The sequence below is a fragment of the Mustela nivalis genome (genome assembly GCF_964662115.1).
Source record: "Mustela nivalis genome assembly, chromosome: 19".
NCBI lineage: Eukaryota > Metazoa > Chordata > Mammalia > Carnivora > Mustelidae > Mustela > Mustela nivalis.
In genome coordinates, this window is record NC_139038.1 from 37,198,284 (window position 1) to 37,223,502 (window position 25,219).

General features: G+C 54.2%; 1 protein-coding gene across 2 annotated transcripts; it reads right to left on the bottom strand.

Moving 5' to 3' along the window:
* Window positions 1-3,390: 3,390 nt before the first annotated feature.
* On the bottom strand, window positions 3,391-20,105 carry LOC309854368 (brain-specific serine protease 4-like). Of its 2 annotated transcripts, XM_082713423.1 has the most exons (7): window positions 19,442-20,105; window positions 13,917-14,128; window positions 6,440-6,466; window positions 6,019-6,190; window positions 5,522-5,799; window positions 4,306-4,463; window positions 3,391-3,816 (listed from the first exon to the last, which is right to left on the bottom strand). In XM_082713423.1, exons 2-7 carry the CDS (start codon window positions 13,939-13,941, stop codon window positions 3,604-3,606), a joined length of 873 nt encoding a protein of 290 aa, XP_082569549.1. In that variant the 5' UTR covers window positions 13,942-14,128; window positions 19,442-20,105; the 3' UTR covers window positions 3,391-3,603. The 2 variants fall into 2 exon arrangements, with proteins under 2 accessions (XP_082569549.1, XP_082569548.1); XM_082713422.1 differs by lacking the exons at window positions 13,917-14,128; window positions 19,442-20,105 and adding an exon at window positions 7,125-7,314.
* Window positions 20,106-25,219: the final 5,114 nt, after the last annotated feature.

The following is a 25,219-nucleotide window of genomic DNA, read 5'->3' on the forward strand; positions in this document are numbered from 1 at the left end:
GACCACCAGCTGGAGGGCATTTTGGGGGGCTGCATTCAACATCAACACTGGTGAGTTCACCAGGACCCCATCAGCTGGGGCAGCGGTGAGACTCCTTCAGGTGCCTTGGGGGGCGGCAGCACCACAAAGAGACTTGAATCAGGAAAGAGACAAGGAAAGGCTTGTTCTTGGACAAATTCTTTACATCCTTGGGATCCCTGATACAGCATGGGGGGGCCCTCTGCAGGTCCAGGATTCTTGTGGGCAGGTATGAGCTCAAAGCCTTCATAATTTGGATAATTCATATGTGCAGGATGCCTGGCCGGCTCAGTTGGTGGAGTGAGCAACTCTTGATCTCAGGGTTGTGAGTTCGAGCCCCACGCTGAATGCAGGGGTTACTTAAAAATAAAATCTTAGGATGCCTGGGTGGCTCAGTCAGTTAAGCATCTGCTTTCAGCACAGGTCATGATCCCATAATTCCGGGATCGAGTCCCGCTTCGGGTTCCCTGCTTAGAGGGGGGTCTGCTTCTCCCTCTGCCCTTCACTGTGATTGTTCTGTCAAATATAAATTTTTTAAAAATCTTTTAAAAAAATAAAATTTAAAAATTAAAAAAAATTAAAATCTTTAAAAGAAAACCTAAATGTGACGTGATTGACGAAATCTAACATTACTGTTTTCATGATAACAAAAAGAATTTTCTGTAAAAAACCAAGAAGTTTTCTACAAATCTAAAACTATTCTAAAACTATTGTAAAACAGAGGCTTTGCAAGTATAACAGCTAGAAATGCAATTAGTGGCAAGTAAAAGATTGACCAACAGCAGCTTAGAAGCACACGGACGCATGGATGGAGGCAGCTGTCGAAGACCGGATAGTGGACCCGCCATGTCCTCACACCCACAGCTCCTGAACCTTTGCTGTCATTTGGTGTAACAGCTTGTCACCTCATGGTGGTAAGATGGCTGCTGATGTTTAAGCATCACATCAACATCCAAGACTAGAAGAAGGAAGTGGATGGGAAAAGATGTTGGCTGAGTATGTCCCTTTTACCAGGAAAAAGCCATCTTCCCAAGAAACCACCCACCGGACATCTGCTTCCCTCTTCTGGACCAACACTCCAGTGACCTTGCAGGAGATTGCAGAATTGAGCTTTTCACTTTTCCAGTATCTTCAGAGGAGGAAGCAAGGGAGGGGCATGGGCTTACCTGGCACGGAGGCTGCCACTGTACAAGAGCTGGGCTCAGTGCCTGTGTGCTCACTTGCTCTGGACGTGCGGGCAGAACCGTGGAGTCCCGGGCATGGGGATGGACGTCTCAAGGGTTAAAGACCTGAGGCGAGGGGCGCCTGGGTGGCTCAGTGGGTTAAAGCCTCTGCCTTCGGCTCAGGTCATGATCCCAGGGTCCTGGGATCCAGCCCCACATCAGGCTCTCTGCTCAGCAGGGAGCCTGCTTCCCTTCCTCTCTCTCTGCCTGCCTCTCTGCCTACTTGTGATCTCTGTCAAATAAAAAATAAATAAATAAAAAAAGACCTGAGGCGAGAGCATGTGGAGGGACAGACTGAGTAGCCTGCAGCTAAGGCAGCTCCTGCTGGAATGACATTTGTCACCTTGGGGAGGTCAGGGGAGCTCTGGGAAGGGCTGTTCTGTGTGGAAGGCTGTGGTAGGTGGAGACAGCTGCCCCCCTGGGTCCCGGGGACTTCTCCTGAGGAGACCACCGGCAGGCCCAGGGACTCTGTGGTCCCCAGAGGCAGCTGGGGTCCATGGAGCCCAAACAGCCAGTCCTCCCCACCGAGTGGTCCAGATTTGGGGGTTGTTCCTAGCCCAGCTCCAACTCAGGAGCAAAAGGGCTTCTCTGCTGGCACTGGGTGGACTCGGTTTCCACCTCCTGGATGCCCCAGCCCTGAGCAAAGAGGGGTCAATGCATATGGTGTTGTGATGGGGACCCAGGTGCTGGTTCCCCACTTGGCACCCAGCCTGCCCTCCAAGACCGCCATCCAGCTTCTCCAGGAGGGTGCGCTGGGGGCTCCCTGGAGGCCCAGAGCCCAACTCAGAGAGAACCCACCCCCACTGGAGTGTCCTGGCACTACCCCTACCTGTTCCCTCCCTCAGGGGCTTCTGTGGGGGATCCTCTGTTACTGGGGACCAGGGAGAACATGAGGAACAGAAGATGGAGAGGGGAAGAATGAGGAGAAGCAGCAGGGGCAGAAGAAGGGGTGAGGAGTGCTGGGAGAGCTTGGAGGACAGAGGGAGGAGGAGGCATAGCAAGAGGTGGGGCGGGCTGAAGGCAGGAGAGGGGGCAGGGCAAGTGGCAGGTAATGAGGGGACTGGATCACAAAGGGAGGGCTGGGATTTGGATGCAGCGCTGACCTGAGTTACCACTCCCTCCCCAGGCTGGCTCCCAGATGAGCAGGAGGCCGGGGCCCTGTTTGTTTTTTTGATAAAACCAACCCCAAGGCAGGTACTGTGGTCTGGTAACAACTCCAGGGTCATCAAAACAACACGAACCAATGCTTGAGAAGCTGCTCCTTAGGAAGGGGGCCAAAAAGCAAGCCAGCCAGAACCCCGTGCTGCCTTCTCAGAAACTCGCTTCATAGGCAATTTCTAGCTGGAGAAACTTTGTAAGCAGTCCGCCGGCATGACCGCACCTAGCTGCTTCCTTGACTTCTAGAATGAATCTCTTTGTGTGAACCACCATCGGGTTCACACAACCACAGGGCCCTCAGCTGGCACATCCATGGGCTGCAGGGAACCCCAGGTGGGTGAAGATGAGGTTCTCGGGATGGGGGGGCCTCTGGGGGGCAGGCCCAGGAGGCCAGGGCCCCCGCTGCAGAGGAGAGGGCGGGAGAGGGGCAGTCCCAGGGGAAGGGGGTTAGCTGACATACCCTCTGTGGCCCAGGACTTGCCCCCCCCCCATCCGCCATGGGCTCAGGCCAGCTGACTCTAGCCCACTGTGTTGCCAGGCTTAGTGACCTCCCATCTCATTGTTTTGCTCTGTCCTTGTAGGACTACTCACAGAATCAGCAGTGAGTCACTCCTGAGTCAGCTCCTGGGGGTGCAGAGGCCCTGGTTGCCTCAGCCCAAATCCGGGAGACCTGGTTCTCAGGGGAGGGAGGGGACATCCCACTCTCATATGGGCAGGTTTTTCCTCACTAGCCCAGTTTTGGAAACCCAACAGGCAGGTTGGGGGCCTGGACTGGCCCTGCAGCCCGCTGGGCCTCCCGCCTCCTCTCTCTGTGGCCTTCCGGTGGGAGGGGGGCATAGGAAAGAAGTGCAAAGGCCGGGGGTCAGAATGCTGAAACACAGGTGCAAGGGACACCTGGTCCCTGGCGTGCCACCACAGTCACACCCATCTGCTCCATTTTAATCCCAGGTGTACCCCTGCTTCCCAATGTCCCCACACCTGGAAAAACAGCAACAGGGGAATAAATAATTTATTGAAATTAGAATAAATAAGATATACGGGCAGGGCTACAAATAACTGTAAAAATTGTTAACATATATACACATAGAAAGGTGCTCCTGCGGGTGGGGCAGGGCCTTGCTACAGAGGCAGCGGTGCCGGTATGCAGGCGCCCCTGGGAGGCAGGTGGCTCACTTACAATGGCGGCCTCCCATCTCCCTGGATCCTAAGGCACAAGGCCAGGGGAGGGCCCGCTCCCCTGCGAGTGCCCACGTAGCTGCACCCCCTGCACGATCCGCATCACCCAGGAGCGGTGGGCAGCCAGGCTGATGTAGACGCCAGGCCGGTCGCGCTCTGCGCAGCCCTCACCCCAGCTAATGATGCCCGCCAGCAGCCAGGTGCCCTCCACCTGGCACATGAGGGGGCCTCCGGAGTCACCCTGTGGAGAGGAGGTGAGGTCAGGGACCCATGTGGGTCAGGGCTGGGCAGAGCCCAGGACTGACACCTCAGGTGGCAAGGGGTTCCCTTGTAGGGTGGGTGGTGGGGGTGGGCTTCTGCAACCTGGAGGACAGGCCCTCACTGCTGGTGAGGGGCACTTTGAGCCAGACCTCGGCGCTCACAGCCCAAGCCACATCAGCACCCCAGGTAGCAGAGGAGGAGCCACGAGCAGGATCTAGTGTCCGAGCCACCCACTGTATGGAGCTGGAGCTGGGGGCCAGGACGGAGGAGCCCCCTCAGAAGAAGGCAAGCTCCCAGAGAGTGGGGTCTGGCACCCCAAGACGCTCAGCAGAGCTTTGGTGTATGGCCTGGCAGACGGGTGCCTGGGCCAAGCAGAGGCCCAGTTCTGTAGGCATCTCGGGAACTTGCGGGTCCCAGCTGACTTGGGGGGTGGGCAGCGGGCAGTGCTGGGAAGAAGGTGGGTGCTCACCAGACAGGCATCTCGCTGCCCCTCCAGGTAGCCCGCACACAGCATGTCCTCAGTGATGGCCCCCTGCCCTGCTCCCCTCCAGTATAGGCGGCTGCAGATTTCTGAGTCAATGATGGGAACCTCCAGTTTCTGCAGGGTCTGGGGATGGGGCAGGGGCACTGGGGGCAGGGAACAGGGCATCAGGCTTGGGAAACCCTCTCTTCACTGTCCCAACGGCCCCTCAGTCCCCCTTGGAGGCCATTCTCAAAGGCTAACGATCAACTCTGTCAGATTCTCCCAAACGCCTATAGAAAACCCCAATTCCCAGACTCCACCTCTGGATCTACTGAACCCAAACAGGAGTGTGCATCCTGAGACCCAGAATTTTTGGAGATTGGAGATGCCCACAAATGGAGAGAATCATGGGTCCCAGCTCAAGCACCACCTTGTCCAGCGTGGGGACAGGACAAGGGAAGTGGTCACCATCACCCCATGCTGGAGGCTATTAGGACATGAAAGTCCCCCAAACCCCAGGGAACTGGAGGCCTTGGGGACAGTCTGCAGACCCTCCCCAGCCCATAACTGGAGTTCCTGGAGAAGCCCCGTAGGATGACCATGGGGAGGCTGCCCGCAACCTCAGACTCAGGGACCCCCAGGAACCTGGTGCCATTTCTTGTACTTCTTTTGGAATCTGGTTGAGGTCCCATTTTTCTTACACTTTTTCCTCTTAGCCTCCCTCCCCAGTATCTACCTGCCTGCCTTCCTTCCCTCCCTCCCTTCCTTTTTTTCTGCTTCTCTGTCTCTTACTTTATCTGACTTATGATGTTTTCCAGACTTGGTCTGACAATTCTGTTTTCTGGTTATGGTGACTATGTCCTTCTGGAAATTTTGCCCGCAATTATGGCACACTGCCACCAGGAGGAGCCCGTTTCCCACTTGGACATCAGTCCGCAGTCAGCCTGGCCCCACACTCTACTTCCAGCCCTTCCTCCATCACTTAATAGCCTCGCTGATCTGCCTGTTGCGGCCTCAGGACGTCGCCACAGATCCCTTTTATGGAGAGGCCCAAAGCTGTCTGCCTAGCTCTCCATGACTCCCCACCTCTGGACTGCAGCTCACTTTTTGTCTCTGTCATCAGAAGAGAGTCTTTTTCCTTCTGCTACGCCTCTGGCCTCTGCCCTCTGCTCCCCACCATCCCTGTGTTCCTGGCTACCCTCCAGCCCGGGAGAAGCCGCACCTCCATCACGGATGCTCCCCCAGCCTGCGATCCAGCAGCGTGTGTTCGGAGAGAGGTGGACGGAGGAATCCGGCAGGCAGATGGGCAGGACTCGCTCAGAGAAGCGGATGGAGTGCTCCAGGCGCACCAGGGCGATGTCCGCACGGGAGCCCTCTCTCCAGGAGTACACGGGGTGGGACCGAACCCAGGCGATACCTACCTCCTGGGACCTCAGGCCAGGGTTCCCCAGCCGCCAGGCCCCTAGCAGTACAGAGAACTGGGATGGGTTGTTCAGATTGCTGGCAGGAGAGGAAAGGAGATCGGGTCACTAAGGAACCTGGGGCGTAGGGTGCCAGGAAGGGTCTGGGGGATGACATGCTCAGGAAGGTCCCTGAAGCAGGGTCTCTCTTCTGAGAGGCTCTGAGACTGGACTGAGACCTGGAGGCTGAGGCTGAGTGGGGAGCCCACGGTCTAGGGCAGAAAGCCTGGGTGTCAAGTACAGGACAGGCCATACGTACCCCTTGAAGCAGTGGGCGGCGGTGACCACCCAGCGGCTGGTGAGCAGCGAGCCAGCACAGTGGTGGGTCCCGTTCTTCTGGATGCTCACGACCCAGGGCCACTCGGCATCGCTGCTGTCCTCGCCACCCACGATCCGGTTTAGCCGCTGCGGCTTCCCACAGGTCGGGGGAGCTGGTGGAGAAGAGTCACGTTTTGTCACCCCTGGGGCCCAAACCTCCCGCCCTGGCTATGCCCTGTGCGTGTGTTGGGGGGCCCTTCCCCGCCCTTCCTCTGCCCTCCCCTCAGGCTGGCCTTCCTCTGAGCTCCTCTCACCCGCTGATGTTGCCCTGCTCTGGGCCCCCTCTCGGCTCTGCTTTCCCGGTCCCCTTTGCAGCCTGCCTTCCTCCCCTGCCCCTGCCACTTGGTACAGGCCCCACTCACCAGGTATCCTGGCAGCATGGAGGGAAGCTGCAGGAGAGAGAAGGAAGAGTCAGGTGAGCAGAGAGGAGGCCTCCGCCCCCAGTGCCCAGGGCAGCTCCCCAGACCTCCAGGGTGGGGCATTTCCTGGAGCCTGGGTAGGGCTGACGGAAACCTCAGGCGCCCTCTCTCAGTTGCAGCCTTACCCTCCCACCAGCCTCCTGGCCCGCCTGCGCCCACGCTCCATCCCACCTGCCTGGCAGAGGACGGCCGGCTCCTGGGCACCTCTCACGGAGGCTAAGAGTTGGGGCGCACACGCCCAACCCTCTTAGGTTTCCCCCAGACCTGAGGGTGGGGTCCGAGACCCTCTCTATCCCCAGCCCGAGGCCTACAACAGAAATGCGTGGACCAGAGAGCGGGGAGGAAGACGAGGATGAGGGGGGACAATGGATAGCTCAGGGAGGGCTGAGGTATGGTGAGGTCCAGGCAGGGGCGCAGCCTGCCTCAGTGTGTCCTGCAGTCCTGCTGGCAGCCACAGGACACAGCAGAGAAGAGCAAGCAGCAGAGAAGGCGGGGGATGGAAAGGAATGGAGACCAGGTACAGGCAGGGCTGGGAGGGACCGGCAGGTGGGCAGGTGCTGAGTAGGGAGCAGGAAGGGGGTGGCTATGGAGGGTGCAGAGGAGGGGGGGGCAGAGCCTCAGAACTCACCTGCAGAAGCCAGAAGCAGCAGTGGGGTTAAGATCCTGAGACCGCCCCCACCCAGGGCTGGGGGAGCTCTGGAAACTACCATGGCCAGCAGGGGCACAGGCGCGCGGATGGGAGAGCAGTCCTGCCTGTGACAGGGTGTGTGGAGTTCCCTACAGGTCACCCGAGGTTTTATCCTGGGAGGTGGAATGCTGTTGGACCAGTCCCCCAACTGAGTGAGTGGCTCAGTCCCTGCCACCCCAGGCTATAGGTCACAGGAGGGGTGGGACTACTGGGAGGAAATGAGCCGTTAAGGGGAATGGGGGCTCTAGCTGAGACCCCTCCCTCTGCCCTGGAGCAGTGGACTCAGGGATCTGGTTTGGGAGCTCAGGACCCTGGCTCCAGCTGTGGGCCCCGGATCTACCCTCTGGAGGAGCAGAACCCGGACCCAGAGGTCTAGGCCAGTGGCACTGACATTGTGAAAGTCCCCCAGTTTGGGTGCTGAAGGGAGGGCCTGGGGCCTAGGCCTGCAGAAGCTGAAGGCTAGGATAAGGGGTCTTGGCGAGGTCCCAGGGCCTTGGGGAGAAGGGGGCTGCTCAGAAAGGCTCAGTAACGGCTCCTTCCTCCAGGGGCCACCGTGACTCAGCCAGGAGACCTCACCAAGCCCCGGGCTCTGGGATCCCGTTAACCACTTCCTGGAAGGCTATGAATCAGGCCCCCAGTGACTGCTTGTCATGTGGGTCCTGCCACTTGGTGGCGAACGACTCACCCCTCACCTGGACTGCAGGGAAGACCAGGCAGGGCCGGCCAGGTGCCCAGGTGGCTGACTGACACGGCTGCCTGGGCAGGGCTGGGTGCCATCCCCCACACTCGGGTCAGAGGGCAGCGGGTGCCCCAGATGAGACCCGATGACCCGGGGTCCCCACCAGTTCCTCCCTCAGTGCCCCGATCCCATGATGCCCCCACCCCAAGCAGGAGGGGCAGGCCGAATCCTCTTCCGAGACCCACCGTGTATCTCTGTCCTTTTGTTCATTTGATCAATAAACCCTGTGCTGGGAAGAAGCACAACATAGTGGGAGCCTACCGTGGGCCCCACCCCGCTGTATCTCAGCGGAGGAAACAGGGCCTGGTGAGAGGGTGGAGTTGGGGTGGGGGGAGCCTAGATTTGAACCTCAATCTGGAGGCAGGTGACTGGACGGGACTCAGCAGATCCCGGTCCAGGGGCTGGATGGTTTTTACCCAAGGGCCTAGGTCTGGGGGTGCTGGGAGTCTCAGGGGCCCAAGGAGGCGCCGGACTCTGGCGGCGGCCAGCGAAGGCCGCCCAGAAAAGGAGGGCCTCGAAACAGAGGCCCAGAGGGCAGTTGGGAGTGGGCCGTGCAGAGACTCAGGCAGGAGGGTCCTCGCAGGAGAGAGGGAGTCTGGGCTGGGAGGAGCTGGGAGCCCTCCAGGCCGCCCCTCAGTGCACCCCGCTGGGCACACACCCTCAGCCTCTCTGGCGCTCCCCAGCTTGGCCAACATGCTCCGCTCTCACAGCCTGTGTGGGGGGCCCAGCGCTGCCTCCCCACCCAGGATGGAAGGGTCTGGCGGTGGCAGGTGTCAGCAACTGGCCACCTCCCCTGGAGACGGGGGTGTCAGTACCAAAGGACCATCGGTGTGTTTTACTGACCCCCCTCCCCCACTCCCGCTTCAGTGGGAAGGGCAGGAGAAAACTGGGGGTTGAACTGCAGCCAGAATCACCCCTCCACGTCAGGGCGAGCCCGCCCTCCGCTGTACCCCGCCCACCTCAAACAGCCCCCACCTGATACACTCTTCCCAGGACTGGAAGGAGGGGGCTGTCCGAGAGCACCCTCACCCAGTCTCCAAGGTGAGGGGCTGGTTCTGCAGGTGCTCTCCCTCACCTGCCTCCGATCCTGGGTCACCCCTGTACTCCATGCCTAGCCTCAAGCTCCCCCAACCCACTCCCTTCCTGCTACTAAGGTGGCTGGCCTCCCAGGCTCATTTGATAAGCATTTACTGGGCAACTGCCGTAGGCCAGGCCCTGTGCTGGGCACTGGGAAACAGTGGTGGGTAAGACACAGGTCCTGTCTTCAGGCAGCCCGCATCTTCCCTGCGCTGGGAGGTGGACACGACGATGGTGAGTCAGGGACGAGGGCAGAGGGGATTCTGGAGGATTCTGCTGGGCTGAACCACTCCAGACTGCTGCGTCCCCAGCGTCCTCTGTGTAACAGCCTTTCCTGACACCTGGGTGACTGCCCAGGTGACCCAAGGGGCATGCATGTGTCCTGAGAGGTCACTGCCCCCAAGACAGGGTAGCCTGGCTGAGGGCCTCAAGCAGAGGGACCTGGCAGGTGCCACAGAAGTCCTGAAAAGCCAGTGAACTCTGGCACGGGTCCTAAGCAAGGCCCCAGTTCCCAGAGTGGGAAACCTGGCATGATTCAACGGTCAACCAAAGACCCATGGCGTGCCTACTGTATGCTGGAGGGACGCCAGGCGTACTGGCTGGGCCCCTCATCACCTGGGCACCCACCCTGCCGCCTACCTGTAGCCGTCTATCTGGGGTGCCCTCTCAGGGCCAAGGATGAGGCCAGAGGTATGCAGGACGCAGGGGACTGCAGAGCTAGTCCCACCACACTCCAGGCAGAGGAGCGCCTACTAATGCCATCCCCGGCAGAGCAGACATCCGCATCGGGCCACACACTCACCCCCAACCCACAACCACCAGGGCCCGCTGGGCATCGCTGCACCAGCCCAGGACACAGCAGGGAGTGAACTGAAACCAACCCCAGAGGAAAGACAAAAACAATAGGAATAAATCATTTAGTCTGATGGATGATGAAGTCCTGGGGAAGCCCAACCAAGAAGGGGATGCGGCCGGGGAGAGGGTGGCCCTTGTGTCGGGACACAGGACAGTGCTCCCTCCAGTGCTCCAGTCGGAGGTCATTCCGGCCCCCGGAACCACACCAGCAAAGGCTCCACTGGCTGGGACTGGCGGATTTGAGCTGTGGCAGAGGAGAGGCATGGCGGCGAGGTTGAGGGGGAGGGGCATCTAGGTGACACTGACCTGGGCTCCAGGGAACCAGACAGGGAAAGAAGTGGGGAGGCTGTTCCACGGGGAGGGCACAGGGACAGGGTGCTTGGGGGTGCGGGGAGCGGCTCTCAGCAGACGGTGAGAGGACCCATGTGGCCCATGTGCCTGAGCCCCACGTCCACAGCAGTAGGACCCACAGAGCCGAGCCGAAGCAACCCCGTGTGCATCCACGGATGAATGGACAAACAGTGTGGCCTGTCCACCCACCCAACAAAATAGCATCGATAGTATCCAGCCATAACAAGGAAAGAAGCACCGGACATCTGCCATGGGGGTGGGGGGGTGTGGGGTGGAGGACACTGGGCTCAGTGACAAGAGCTGGACATAAAAGGACACATACGGCAGGATTCCACTTCCAGGAGGTCCCGGAGGTTGTAGAGCCACAGCCCCAGGATGTGGAAGGGGTGTGCCAGGGGCCAGGGAGGGGCCTGCAGTTAGGGTTTGGCGGGGACAGTCCTTCGGGAAGCTGGGAAAGGTCCGTGGACAGTGGGACATGTGCGTGTGTTTAATGCCACTGAGCCGCGCACTCAGCAGTGGGGCAAACACTCAATCCTGCCGCTCTGACTACAGCTAAAAGAACAGGGAAGAAAGTCTGAATGTCCCCTTGTGAACACTGGGCCGTAGCAGGGGAGTGGCCCTGGCCAGCACCCAGTTGCCCAGACAGCGATCACACAGGCCCCTGGCGAGAGCCAGCAGAGCACTCACAGGAGCAGGGAAATGGAAGCTCCTCCCTCCACCTGGGCCTCAGTTTAACCATCTGTGAGGAGGCCCGGCCCCACCTTGCCTGTCCAGGTACAGGAGGCAGGGCGCTCAGGTATAGGGCCTGGCAGCCTGCAGGGCTTAGCACCAGTGAGCAACACCGGCCACAAGTCTGCAGGCAAGGGTTTCTGGGGCACTAGTGGCTTTCAGGAACCATTTGTCCCTGGCTGGCAGGCCCCGGGGACACCCAAGGACACGGCTCACTGGCTGGTGTTCCGTCATTGGGGATTCCTTCCTCTGGTCTAACCGCACTCCTGAGCTCTCCTAGGAACCCACAGGTCCCCAACCCTGTCCCAGGACCCACTCAGAGCCCCTCCTCCACCCCAGCCCAGCCCCCATAACCAGAGCCTTCCATTTTCCGTTCTTTGCCCAGGCCCCTCATGGTCTCCCTGATTCTGCCCATCCCCGTCCTGGCCACAGAGCTCTGCTACTCCCTTCCACCCCAGGCGTCTTTGGATACCCGGTGGCTCGACCGGGGCCTCAAGCGGCAAACACAGTGAATCCTCTCCCCATCTTCCAGCTCTCCAGCCTGGCCTGTGTGGTCTGAGCACATCCCCAAACACCACCTACCTAAAACTCAGGGGAAAAAAGCTTTCTCCACCTTATAATAGCATTGCCTTCTGTGCCACATCGCAGCCCCCTGTTGCCCAGGCTTCCTTTCTCTGGTCTTAGGGGCCCCCTGCCCCACTCCCTTCCTCACTCCCACACTTCCTAAATACAGAGCTCAGCTGCCTGACTCTGAATGCTACACTCCATTTGTTAATTATAGGACTCAGGTATCTCTGTGCTGCTGGCTAATGTCTTCCGGGAATAGAAAGCATTGTTAGTTCTTGTGGTCCACTAAGACCTTCAGGCATCTTCCAAGCTGCACTTAGAGCTGCTCCACTATCCCTTACTGATTTACTATCTTCTGCTATGACACCTCTCTAAGTCAGCTTGCTCTAGAGTTTTCCCTCCATGCCTTAGAGCACTCTCCGAAGTTTTGTTCACAACCATTTCCTCCTTCAGAAAAGCTGGCTGTACACTGGGTTTCTTAGGGCTAACCACGTTTTTTCAGTAACTCTCACTGTTCTCATGGAAAAATAACTCATCAGTTTGGCTGTGAATCTGTGAGGAGGAAAGCAGTCAGTCCTACAGACCTACAAGTGGTCTTGTCCACCCTAGGGGCCAGAACCCCTTACACCTCCATTCCCTCGCCTACACACCACCTCTCTGGTTGGCGGAACATCCTTTCTTTTGCCCACACCACCATCACAAGAATTGTCTCCTTGTGTCTGGGCAGGCTGAAGGATCACAGGTAAACGCAGCCCCCTTTGCTCTGTTCACCTTTCAAACTGCACGTTTACTAGAGGGATGTGTTCCCACGGGCTCTGACTGGCTAGTAAGAGCTGGTCGTTAAGTTTGCAGGAAGTCTTCAAGTGGCTGACATCACGTTAGTATTCTGAAATCAGGTGAGCACAACGGGACAACGTACACCACCAAAATCAGCAAAGGCCACAAAACAGGCCTTTCCCCTGAGGCGGCACACCGTGAAGTTCTGACCAGCAAGCCCCCTGAGTGTCTTCCACGTGACCAGCCTGGGCTAGAGCGAGACTCCCAGCACTGGGGCATGTCTCCTTCCACTTGGACGGACTGGAGCCCGCTCTCACAACAACACTGACATGAGTCCGGAAGGGCTGTGCTTCTCCACGACCAGGAAGCAGAAGGGAGCTCTAGGTTGGGAAGGCCCAGGGCCGGGCCCAGAGGAGCCTGCTGGGAAAAAGGGCAGACGGCAACAGGCAAGCTGGCTGTGTACCCATCACCAGGCTGGGCAGCTCCCAGCACTCTTGGTGACATATAAGTGACTCACAGATGAAGGGGAGGGGGCAGGACCTCAGAGTCTTGAGGTCAGAAGTCATGGCCAAGGGCTCATGGAAAGGAAGTGAATGCTGCACGGGATCAGCCACATCTGGGGGCAGGTGTAGAACGAGGGGCCCTCGTCCAGTTCCCGAGGGAGCTGGTCCCAGAGCCAGGAGCGGCAGCACCCCAGCCTTCCTTCAGAGCTTCCCACAGAGACGTGACCTAGTCCCCCTGGTGACCTGCACAGCCGAGTCATGCCTGCAGAAAGGAAGCATGGAAAACCAGCCCCAGCCTCCCCCACAGGGTGGAGAGCCACCTCCAACCACGTTCCTCCTCCCCCTCACCCCTCCAGGGCAATGGGTGACTTCTGGTTTCTGCTAATGAATGGCTTCTGGTTTCTCCAGCCTGGAGGACAGACAGCTCTGGGGCATAGGTCAATGACTGGGATGGGGACCCCTATCTGTGCTGGAAGTTGGTGGAGGGGGAGGCCCAGTGCACTTAGTGAGGTATGAGGCACCCACTTCCACTCATCACTGCCTGTCCTTCAAGCCCGTCTGGGTGCTGAGGACTTGGGACCCCCAGTGGGCATCCCCAGACCTCAGATCCACTTGGACGGTCTAGCCCTAAGGTGAGCCATCCCATCAGCCTTTGCCTCTCCACCCGTATCCAAATGAAGAGGAAAAACTACTCTGTACACGCAGAATACTCTTCTGACACCAGACATGTGCGATTTTGCTCACCAAGCAGTTCTCCAGCTTTCCAGGGACCAACTGGACTTGGCGCAGACCCCACAGGGTAAGGGCTCAGCCTCACAAGATCCCCCCAACTCCAGGTACCAACTGATGTGGCTACAAATCCAGGGTTCCCAGAACCCCCTCCTCAGGTTCTGTAATTTGGTAGGATGGCTCACAGAACTCAAGGGAACACTTATGTTTTCTAATTTATTGTATGATAAAGGATGGAGGAACAGCCAGATGTAACGATACAGAGGGCAAAGTCAGGAAGGGTCCCGAACACAGGAGCTACCATGTCGTGAAGCTGGGGTGTGCTGTGCTCCCAGCACATGGACGTGCTCACCAATGTGGAGGCTCCCCGAACCCCACAGTTCAGGAATATTCATGGAGGCTCACCTCGTGGGCGTGAATGACGATTCATCCCATCTCCAGCACCTTCCCGTTTCCTGTAGACTTGGGCTTTCTGGTGATGGGCCTATCCTAGAGCTATCCAGAGTCCACCCAGAGTTGCCTCCTCAAACAAAAGACACCTCTGCCACCCAGAAAATGCCAAGGGATTTAGGAGCTGTGGGTCAGCCGCTGGTCCCAGTGTATCTGCAGCAGGAGGCCTGAAAAGAAGATTTGGATCATGGATCACAGGGCATCCGTTTCAAAGACAGCCATCTGGAATAAACAGGTCACCAGCTGTGTGACAAAGCTACCAGTTACAACCAGACCAGTTACAGCCAGGCCGACCCCCTCGTGGAAAGTCCCGGGTGGGCTAGGTAACTGGCCCCTAGAATAACCGTACTCCTCCCTTCCTGTGCCCTAATTCCTGCTCTTTGTTTAAATCCACCAGTAAACAGAGAGATCACGAGACCCCAGCCCTCTCCAGCTTGGACCCTAGGAAAGGCAGAGCCCTGGTGGGTGCCCTTCCCTACCTCCCGGAGACCTCACTGGGTGGCCCTGGTGAACGGTGGCTTCTCCAGGATTTGAGAGTAACAAATCTGGGTTTATTTTGTTTCCAGTTTCCTGATGGTCCCTGCTGAGGTGCATCTTGCCATCAACCACAGGAACCACAAGGGCCTAAACAGTCACAACAGTCACATGGTGTCTGGGGGTCCCACCACCGTAGTGCAGGCAGACAAGTGCCCTGAGTGCCCCCGCCTAGAGAGAGCAGCACCATCAATGGGACCCACAGCAGGCCACGGGGGTCCAGCCATGAGTGGGGCGTCTAGGCCCCCTCCCCTGCCGCACAGCTCATGAGCTCTGCCCTGGAGTTGGCAACAGCCTCTTCTCCTCACAACCAGAGCTGCTGAACAAAACTCTCGTTAGATCAGGACTCTTCCTCCTTTACAACTGTGCCGCTGCCCCCTGCCCTGGGAGGAGCTCCAGACTCCTCCCTCAGGCTCTGCATTACCTGCCCCCTGCGGCCCTCTCCCTCACATTCCCTCCTCCTGGCTCATTCCTGCCCAGTCACATGACACAGGTGCCCTCCCTGTCCTCTAAGCCCTCTGCCCTCAGAGACCCATTCAGGGCCTCAGAGGCCCTTCAATCTGGAAGGTTCTAATCCCGTCGTTGTTAGAGTCCGCACCTTCTCCCACAGCTTAGTTTAAGTGGCACTCTCCTACTCGCCCACAGGGCACAGTGCAGGAGATCTGCCCTGGGCCAACGAGGTAATGAGAGCTCCTGATCCATTGTGTGCCCTACGGGGTCTTTTTTTTTTTTTTTTTTAAGATTTATTTATTTATTTATTTGACAGAGAGAGAGAGAGAGAGAGAGAGCGAGAGCGCACAGGCAGGCAGAGAGAGAGAGGAAGGGAAGCAGGCTCCCTGCTGAGCAGAGCCCGATGTGGGGACTTCATCCCAGGACCCTGAGATCATGACCTGAGCGGAAGGCAGCGGCTTAACCCACTGAACCACCCAGGCGCCCCCCCTATGGGGTCTTTAATGAGGCTATTTACAACCCTGTAGGGACAGAACTTAATTGGCAGAAAACAGACAGTAATGCCAGTAACTCGGATCTCTAGAAAAAGCAAGTCACACCCCCCAATGCAACTGCGCTGTTTCCTCCCTGTCCTGACAACTCCTTGTCAGTTGGCGAGTTCATTTCAGCTCTTTCCAGGACTACAAATGTGTGGTGGTTTGAGCCCTCTCCTGAACCAGTTAGTATCTTACTGGTTCCCTCCTTAACTGATGAAAAAACCTCTGTGATGATTTTAGGAAAGTCATTTTATCTTTCGATGAAAAAAATCTGCTGTCAGCCTGTACATTTCTCTTATTAAAGTCACCGCATGTTTGTTCAGAAACTAGCATGGTGAACGGTCAGTTCCATGAGGACAGGAACTTCTTTTGCTTCTCGGGAAAAACCTTGATACTGAAACATGTGAAGAAGGAACCTGGCTGTGCTCCCAGAGGGGGCTGAGCACAGACGGCAGGTCCTCCCGAGCTACCTGACTCTACAGGGTCTCTGGTCTGCCATCTTCAATCAGGCTACTTCACCACTACATCTCCCTCTCCAGCCTGTGGAAATAATGATTCTCAGCATCACTTTTTCTTGTCTTGTAGGATACCGACCAGTTCTGTATCCAATTAGCAAACTGATTTCAGCACTCCTGATTTCCTATATATGTCCTCTTCAGAGTCCCTTGTATTTTTTTCTCATTTATTTATTTGACAGTGAGAGGGAACACAAGCAGTGGGAGTGGGAGAGGGAGAAACAGGCTTCCCACCGAGCAGGGAGCCCGATTCCGGGCTCGATCCGAGAACCCTGGGATCATGACTTGAGCTGAAAACAGATGCCTAATAACTGAGCCACCCAGGCGCCCTTTCAGATTCTCTTTTAAACTAGTTTTGAAAAACTCTTGGTTTCCTCATTAATGACTTAAAATTTTTGACACACGCCCATTTTTTATTTATTTGAAAGTCATGCCTTTACATTTCTGAAAATTACATTAAAAAAAAAAAGATTTTAGGGATGCCTCAATGGCTCAGTTGATTAAGTATCAGCTCAGGTCATGATCCCAGGTCATGGGACCAAGTCCCACACTGCCACGTAGGGCTCCTTGCTCAACAGAGAGCCTGCTTCTCCATCTGCCTATTGCTCCCCCTGCTTGTGCTCTGACAAATAAATAAGTAAAATCTTAAAAAAAAATTTTTAACATATTTTGGTATCCCATGTCCATAAACTACTCATTGGTAACACGACTGTTTATGCCATGTAATCTTCCACCGTATAATCTACCCGAGGCCATGTCCTCTGATACTGCACATTCATTCTTTTTACTGTTATATATAATACTTCACTAAACAACCTTGTTCATAAACCCTTAAAAGACGTCTGTTTAGTTCCTCTAGTTATGTTCCTGATAAGGAAATCACTAGGTTATAAACTTATTTGATACGTATTGTCAAACTACTCTCTTAAAAGACTTTTCTAGAATTGTGTAGTGATTTCTTTCTCCCCCTTTTTTTTACCACAGAAAAGTAGAATGCAAGTATTTCCCCTTGTATCCTGGCAGGGTTTGAAGGCTCAGCCTTCCTTGTCCTTAAGGGAAAGAAGAATTAGCTCTCCAGTGGCTAATGATGTGGTGTCCAGGCTGAATTCACCAGCAAGGTGTTGTGAAAGAGGGGAGCACTGGTGTGGAGAGAGAGAGGAGACAGGAAATGTGTCAGCTTGGAACAGGAAAGGGGAAAGATTTCCCCAACTCTAAGATGGGCAGGCCTGCAAACCTAGCAAAGTCCTGTGAGGGTGCACTCAAATGTCCAGGAACCCCGGAAGCCGAGGCCTCACCGGCAGACCCCAGCTCTCACCAGGACCCTGTCGATCATGTGCCAGGGCTTCCCTGCACAGGTGGATTTTCAGGCAGGATGCTGACAGGGCCCAAACTGAATGTCAGCTTCGAACAGGTAAACAGCCACTTCCCTAAGGCCCCAATTGCCCCTAAATGCCCAGCTGCTCTAGCCCTCCCCTAGACCTTCCCATACTCTATCAATTGAAAAGTTCAAGTGTGGGGGCCTCTGGGAGGCTCATTCAGTTGCACAGACGACTCCTGACCTGATTTCTGCTTAGGTCATGATCTCAGAGCCCCATGTTAAGCTCCCTGGTCAGCAGGGAGTCTACCTGAGGGACTCTCTCACTCTCCCCCTGCCCCTCCCCCTGCTCTCTGTCTCTAATAAATAAATCTTGGGGAAAAAAAAAAAAAGTAAAAGTTAGTGCCTGTTGAGGCATGGGGCTTCCCACCCTCTTGAGCAAGCCTGTTCTCATTGTTTAGAACTAGTTATTGAATATATTTAATGTCACCCTTGCACCTGTTCTGGGGGGCGGGGGTGGGGAGTAGTCTAGGAAAGGGAGGAAACTAGACTGTGCTGGTAGAGTGGTTAATATCCTGTCCACTTCTCCTGCTGGCTCCCAACCTGGTTAACATTCCCAGTCCTTCCCAGATCGCTCACTCGGGGCCCTCAGTCTGTTCTAGACCCACAATATGCAGAGCAGCCCACACCACCGATGACCGCTGATGCTGCTCCAGGATCATGTGGACTTCAGTTCCGACAACAGCTGGCTGCCATGCTCAACATGTGGCCTCACTTCCTCCGTACTCTGCTCAAAGCATCGTCTTCCCCACTGTACAGATGAGGAAAGGAGCTCAGAGAGGGGAGCAGCAGGGGACATGGGAGGCCAGGAGTCAAATGCCCCAAGGCCATTTTAAGGTTCTGATAACTCCTGACCATACGGCGTCAATCACACGCACCTACACCTCTCCCTACAGGGTAATGCAACGGACCCGTAACTATATGCCTTGAGTTGCTGCTGGCTGGTGAACAGTAATGCTTTCAAGATATTAATAAGCATCTATTCATTTCAATTTGGCAGCTCCCTTTTCCTATGTGAGAATAAGAATTGTTTGTTTGTTTGTTTTTAATTGTTTTTCAGGACTCAGACATTTTTATGAGCCCCACGGTGCTGCAATACCAAAAGACTAGCATAGGCTGAAACCCTGGTCTTCTCAGGGAATGTCCAGCTCCTACCCCTCCCCCTGCAATATGATCCCCACTCTACAGGTAAGCAAAGCCCATACAGGATTCCTCTGGATGCAAATAACCTAGGACGGTGACTCACCCGCTGAGGCAAAATAACGTGACTATTATTGGGACTTAACCATGCCAGGAACACCTGCCCAGGGAAACAAAAGGTGCAAATAAACTGACTCTCCCACTTCTCAAAAATCCATTTAAAACCGCACAACTTTCCGGGCGCCTGCGTGGCTGAGTGGGTTAAGCCTCTGCTTTCAGCTCAGGTCATGATCTCAGAATCCTGGGATCGAGCCCTGCGTGGAGCGCCCCGCTCAGCACGGAGTCGGCTTCTGCTTCTCTCTCTTCCTCTGGCCCCGCCCCCAGCTCATGCTCTCTCTCAAACAAATAAGTAAAACCTTAAAACAAAACGAAACACCCGCACAGCTTTCAACAGTTTGCATTAAACAACAGTCGAAGCTCCAAGACTGGAAACCCTCACCTCACTGGGACCACAAATCCTTAACTTTTGTGCCTGACCCTGCTCAACTAGGTAGCCTGAATCTCATCCAATCCTAATTAAATCCTGCCTCCAAAAGCTCTCCTTAAGCTGGCCCCGAACCTCAGTACCTCAACCGTGCCCTCCCACCTCCTCTCGACTCAGAACGCTTTCCACATCGCGCTCCCCCTGAACAAGACAAGCAACAGGAGCTCACGACGCTGTTCCCAGCTTGTGACTCGGTGGCGACCGCGCTGGCGCGAACGTCTCTGCCTCAGAGCACCGCGTGAAGGAAGAAAAGCGGCGTCTGCTGCAGAAAGTGAAGCCCAGCGCCTTGCCCACGGTCACGAGAACCGGCCAGCGCCGCGGGAGGAGAAGGCAGTCCCCCGGTCCCCCCACCGCCCGCGGGGCCCTGCCCTCGTCTGCGCCCTTGCCTGCAGCCTCCTTGCCTCATCCCCCGGGCGCCGCTGACTCAGGAGGAAGCTCCGGTGGCTCGTCTCTCCGCACTAATCCAGCCGGACTCAGCACACGGGAAAACACACGCGACTCCGCGGTGACTCACGGACTCCTAGAGACGAACTACGCGCACTCTCACGGGTTCCCCAGCCGCCGGAAGTGCGGCCCCCGCGCGGGGAGTGCCGGGAACGCGGCCTGTCGACATCCGGCCGCAGGGGCTTCTGGGTGGGGAGGGGTGCGCGCGAGGCTGCCACGCGTAGAGCGGCGGGCGAGAGATCGCGTGGCGCCCTCGCGGGCCCCACCCGGTGCAGGACTCGGGAGGGGACCCCGGCCGGGGTGGAGGGGAGACGCCCCCCAACTCGGAGCTGAGGCCTGTGTCCAGCGTGCCCGGTAGCCGCCCCCCCAGCTCTCACCTGCCCCCGTTCAAGAACTAGAATACGGGGGCGTCTGGGTGGCTCAGTGGGTTAAAGCCTCTGCCTTCGGCTTGGGTCATGATCCCAGGGTCTTGGGATCGAGCCCCACATCGGGCTCTCTGCTCAGCAGGGAGCCTGCTTCCTCCTCTCTCTCTCTCTGCCTGCCTCTCTGCCTACTTGTGATCTCTGTCAAATAAATAAATAAAATCTTAAAAAAAAAAAAAGAACTAGAATACGAACCACCAGGAACGGGGGGCGCGCAGCCGGGCGCGTGCTGCACCGGCTAGTGCCAGTCCCGAGAGCCCCCTTGGGGCATCTTGCAAGCCGGCTGGCAAATGCTCGTGATCTTTAAACACTTCTGTAAACCTACAACTAAGTTACATTAGAAACAAGCAAACTGGAAACTCTCTCCTAATCATTGCGCTACCTCTTACTCTGTCCTGTGCTCTACAGATTTATTGTCTGCGTTATGTCCGCTCTGCGTGCTTGCGGACGTTTACTTCTAGCCCCCGCCCCGTCCGGGACCCTGCGGGGCCGCGACCCGAAGCTTCCCCCCTGGGCAGGTCCCGGAGCTACCGGGAGAGGGAGGTTGGGCGGGCTGTTGTAAACTAAACGTCCATTGGAGTAAACCGGGAGTTCTAAGTATGGGGGCTTCTCATTGGCTGGGCTGTGAAAGTCTCTCATTGGCTGGGCTGTTGCCAGGGCAAGAGGAAACCTTCCTCCTGCTGGGATAGTAAAGCAGCATCCACCTGCCGGGTGCGTTGGTGTGGCTGTTCCTGAGTGACAGGGCTGAGAGTGCCCCCTGCTGGCGTCCTGACTGCAAGTCTAAAGGAGGTTTCCTTTTTACCAATTTTCATAATAAACACTGGGGGACTCTAGAAACTACCACAACTCCACCCCGCTCCCCCGGAGCTGGTTGTTAAATATTCCCCAGCACATCCCTTAGTGACACAACAACCAAAATAGAAAATAAGGCCCAGGGCTTTTTTTGGACCTACCCAGGGACGGAATCAGCCTCCTCTTTATTAAGGCCTCCTGCAGGTTCTGACCATGGTGCGCACAGGGCATGATTGAGGAAGGGAGGGAGGAAATCATGTGCTACCCTGGGCTGTCAGTTTACTTAAGGTCGGCTTGCCTAACCCTGACCCTGACTGTGACTCTCACCTGACCTTTCTCTAATTGTCCTAACAGCCTTCACTGCACCCGTGCAAGGCCTTGAATGCCAACACTCAAAAGATTTTCCCTGGTGAATGTCAGCCAGGAAAGGATTTTGAATTGGGGTGATAAAATCCAAACTTTGCTTTAGGATGAGAATCATGCCCGTCTGGAGGACAGCCTGAAGAGAGGGATGAACAGACACCAGGAGACCAGCTTGTTCATTTTGGACTTTGTTCAGTACCCACTGTGTCAGACCTTCAGAGATGAGCATGAGCCACTATGCATGGCTCCAGGGAGTTCAATCTAATGGGGCAAGAGACAGTAAACAGACAATTACTGAGTGTGATAAGTGCATTGAAAAACGCAGATCAAAGTGCCAAGGGGTGACTCATTCTTTCTGGAGGAGGTAAGGAAGCTGTAACCCAGCCTGGACTAGTGGGTCTTGTAGGCAGAGGGAAGTTGTCAAAAGGAGGAAGGGGGTGGAGCTCCCAGGCTGACAAACTGCCCTGGCAAAGGGCCTTGTTTGTAGAGGGCCTAGGAGACTGGACTGGAACAGAGAGGCCAAGAGGGCGGGGAATGGGAGACTGCCTGTCAGCTGTAGGGGGCAAGAAGCCAGTCCCCACAGAGTGGGGTTGTGGTGTGTTCTCTATTATTCTCCAGTCATGAGCTCTGTATCTGCAGTGACACTCACCTTTCCAGCTGTATCTCCCACCTTCCTTCCGTGCTCCTGCCAGAAAGGAATACTGTTCGCAGCCTGACTCCGCACCAGGTACTCTTCTCAGCTCACTCAGGTGTGGTACCCTCTGCTCTTATGCCCCAATCTCTCTTCAAACACACATATGCTTTCTTTTTTTTTTCAATTTTTAAAAAAAATTTATAAACATATAATGTACACCTATACCAGGGGTATAGGTGGGTCACCAAAAGTTGCACTCACCATAGCACATACCCTCCCCAACGTCCATAACCCCACCACCCTCTCCCTACCTCCCTCCCCCGGCCACCCTCAGTTTGTTTTGTGAAATTAAGAGTCTCTTATGGTTTGTCTCCCTCCCGATCCCATCTTGTTTCATTTATTCTTTTCCTACCCCCCAGACCCCCCACATTGCATCTCCACTTCCTCATATCAGAGAGATCATATGATTGTTGTCTTTCTCCAGCTCTCTCTCTTTCATTCACACACTCTATTTTGTAAATTCTACCCAAATTTGTCTAGTTGAATGTATGACTCAAAATCATTCCATAGGACAAATTAAAATAATATAAAACTGCACAAGTGGGGGGAGTGCCAGGCAGAGGGAGAGGGAGAAGCAGGCTCCCTGCAGAACAGGGGATATGGGGCCCAATCCCAGGATTCCAGAATCATGACCCAAGCTAAAGGCAGTCACTCAACCAACTGAGCCACCCAAGTGCCCATTGTTTTAATCTTTATGACATTTGTATTCTGTTTTTGTATTCCAGGGTTGTAAACACATTCTATATTTTCTTCCAATATGCTTATAGTTAAGGGTTTTAAAAACTTTTTTGTGGATGATGGAAAGTATTTTTATGTATCAGCTAACTTTTTTTTCAATGATGCTTACTGAATAATAATTTCATTCCCCCACTGATTTAAAGTGACATTGAAATAAGATACATCTGCATGTATCTATTAGGAATATACACAATATATACAGAAAGATTAGGGATACAGAAAAACTGTCTGATCTCACTTATATGTGAAATCTGAAAAGATCATTCACAGGAGCAGAGTGGTGGTTGCTGGGGCTGCAGGTGGGGGAAATGGGGAGACAATGGTCAAAGGGTGCAAAATTCTGGTTATAAGATGAATAAATTCTAGGGATCTAATGTACAGCAAAGACACTGTAGTTAATAATAGTTAATAGTTAATAAAATAGTTAATAAATAGTTAATAAAATGCTTAAAATCTGCTAAGAGATTACACCTCAAGTGTTCTCACAACACACACACAAAGGTTACTACAGGAGGTGATGGATGTATTAATTAGCTTGATTGTGGTAATCATGTCACACTGTAGACATATATGAGACCACACTGTATGCCTTAAAGATACACCATTTTTATTTATTTATATTTCAAATATACTGGATGAATAAATAAATAGACAAATAAATGCTTATAATAGAGAAAAAGAGAAAAGATGAACAAACTCTACAATTTAGTAAAAGTGAATCTATTTTTCACATTTTGCAAGGTCATTTCATCGGCAGAGTGGTGGATCTGGTTCTTCTGTCCCTGAGTAGGTTTTCTAGAGATATCAGAGAAAACAACTGCCCTTGTTTATGAATTCTGAGAAAATCTGGAGAATCACATGATGGACATAGGTGACAGGTCACATGACATCTGTCCTTATCCTGCAGCACCTTCTCAGCTCACCCAGGTGTACACCATTTCTCTCATTAAAATTTCTCAACACCAACCCCCCCAAGAAGAAAGTCCCACAAGCTCTTAAAAGAGCATATTTGACCCTGAGGCTTGGTCTTTTGTGGACATGTTGTGATTTGTTGGACACCTGTTCAGGATAATGGTTCTGTGGTGATCTCTGAGCACCCAAGTATCCAAAAGTATAAAAGGTTTAGTCCAAGAACAATCACAGCTATTGTGAGAAAGAGGAGGAGTATATTTTTTCTTCAATGTTTTAGTCAAACAAGGCCTACCTAGGAGAATGAGTGTCAAGGGCAGGTCAGATTGGTCAACTTTCTCAAATGGCTTTTAAAAACTAGGGTGCCTGGGTGGCTCAGTGGGTTAAGCCTCTGCCTTCGGCTCAGGTCATGATCTCAGGGTCCTGGGATCCAGCCCCACATCAGGCTCTCTGCTCAGTGGGGAGCCTGCTTCCCCCTCTCCCTCTGCCTTGATCTCTTTCTCTCTCTCTGTCAAATAAATTTTAAAAACTTTTTTAAAAAGCAAAAAAAAAAAAAAAACACCAAAAAACCCTAATGGTTGGTTTTACCTCTTTTTTGGGTCAGAATCAAAGATAAATTATAGGTTTTACAGGTACACAATTTTTTATACAGATTTTATTTATTTATTTGAGAGAGAGAGAGAGCATGAGCAGGGTGAGGCTCAAAGGGAGATGGAGAAGCAGACTCCCTGTTGATCATGCAGCCCATGAGGACTCAATCCCAAGACCCTGGGATCATGACCCGAGCTGAAGGTACTTGCTTTACTCACTGAATCACCCAGATGCCCCCAGGTACACAAATTTTAAATAATCCTTAGCTAGGGTGGAAATTCTTATACCAACCAGTGACACCCAGAGTGTTGGATGTCTTCTGAGAATTTAATACATAAGGTTCCTAATCAGGTATTGGTTACCTGGGAGTTTGGGTTAAATGCATGAGATGCCCGAAAAACAAATGCAAAAAAGTGGAACCTATTAACTTTTCATAGTCTACATAAAGTTCTTGGTGTACCAATTCATGCAAAATGTACAAACTTTGTAACCATACAGGTCATTTTCCTTGCCTTGTACTTTATAGTTGTCATATGCCTTATATCTACATGTTACAGACCCCAAAACATAGTTTTTGCTTTAAATGCTCCTGTATTTTGAAGAAACAAGGAGGGAAAAAAACAGTATTCTATATTTACCTACATAGTTTCCATTTCCATGGCTCCTTTTTACTCTCTGAAGATCTGTGATTTCATCTGGGATCATTGTACCTTTAGTCTGAGACCTTCCTCTGGCTTCTCTTACAGGGCAAGGCCTATGGGCAATCCATTCTCTTAGTTTCATTTATCTGACATTGTGTTTTTCCTCTCATTCTCGAAGAGTATTTTCATAGGACATGGGTTTTATGGGGTTTTGGGTGGACAGTATCATCAACACCACTACCATCATTATCCTGGTATTCCAACATGAAGGGGATCCACTGTCTTCTGGCCTCCCTTACTTCTCAGGAGAAGTCAGCATGTTATACAAGCTTGAATGAAGGGAAGGTTCTTTAGATTCCCAGTTTTCTACAGATAAGAAACAGGTTGGCAGGGACACCTGGGTGGCTCAGTGGGTTAAGCCGCTGCCTTGGGCTCAGGTCATGATTTCAGGGTCCTGGGATCGAGTCCCTCATCGGGCTCTCTGCTCAGCAGGGAGTCTGCTTCCCTCTCTCTCTCTCTCTCTCTCTGCCTGCCTCTCTGTCTACTTGTGATCTCTCTCAGTCAAATAAT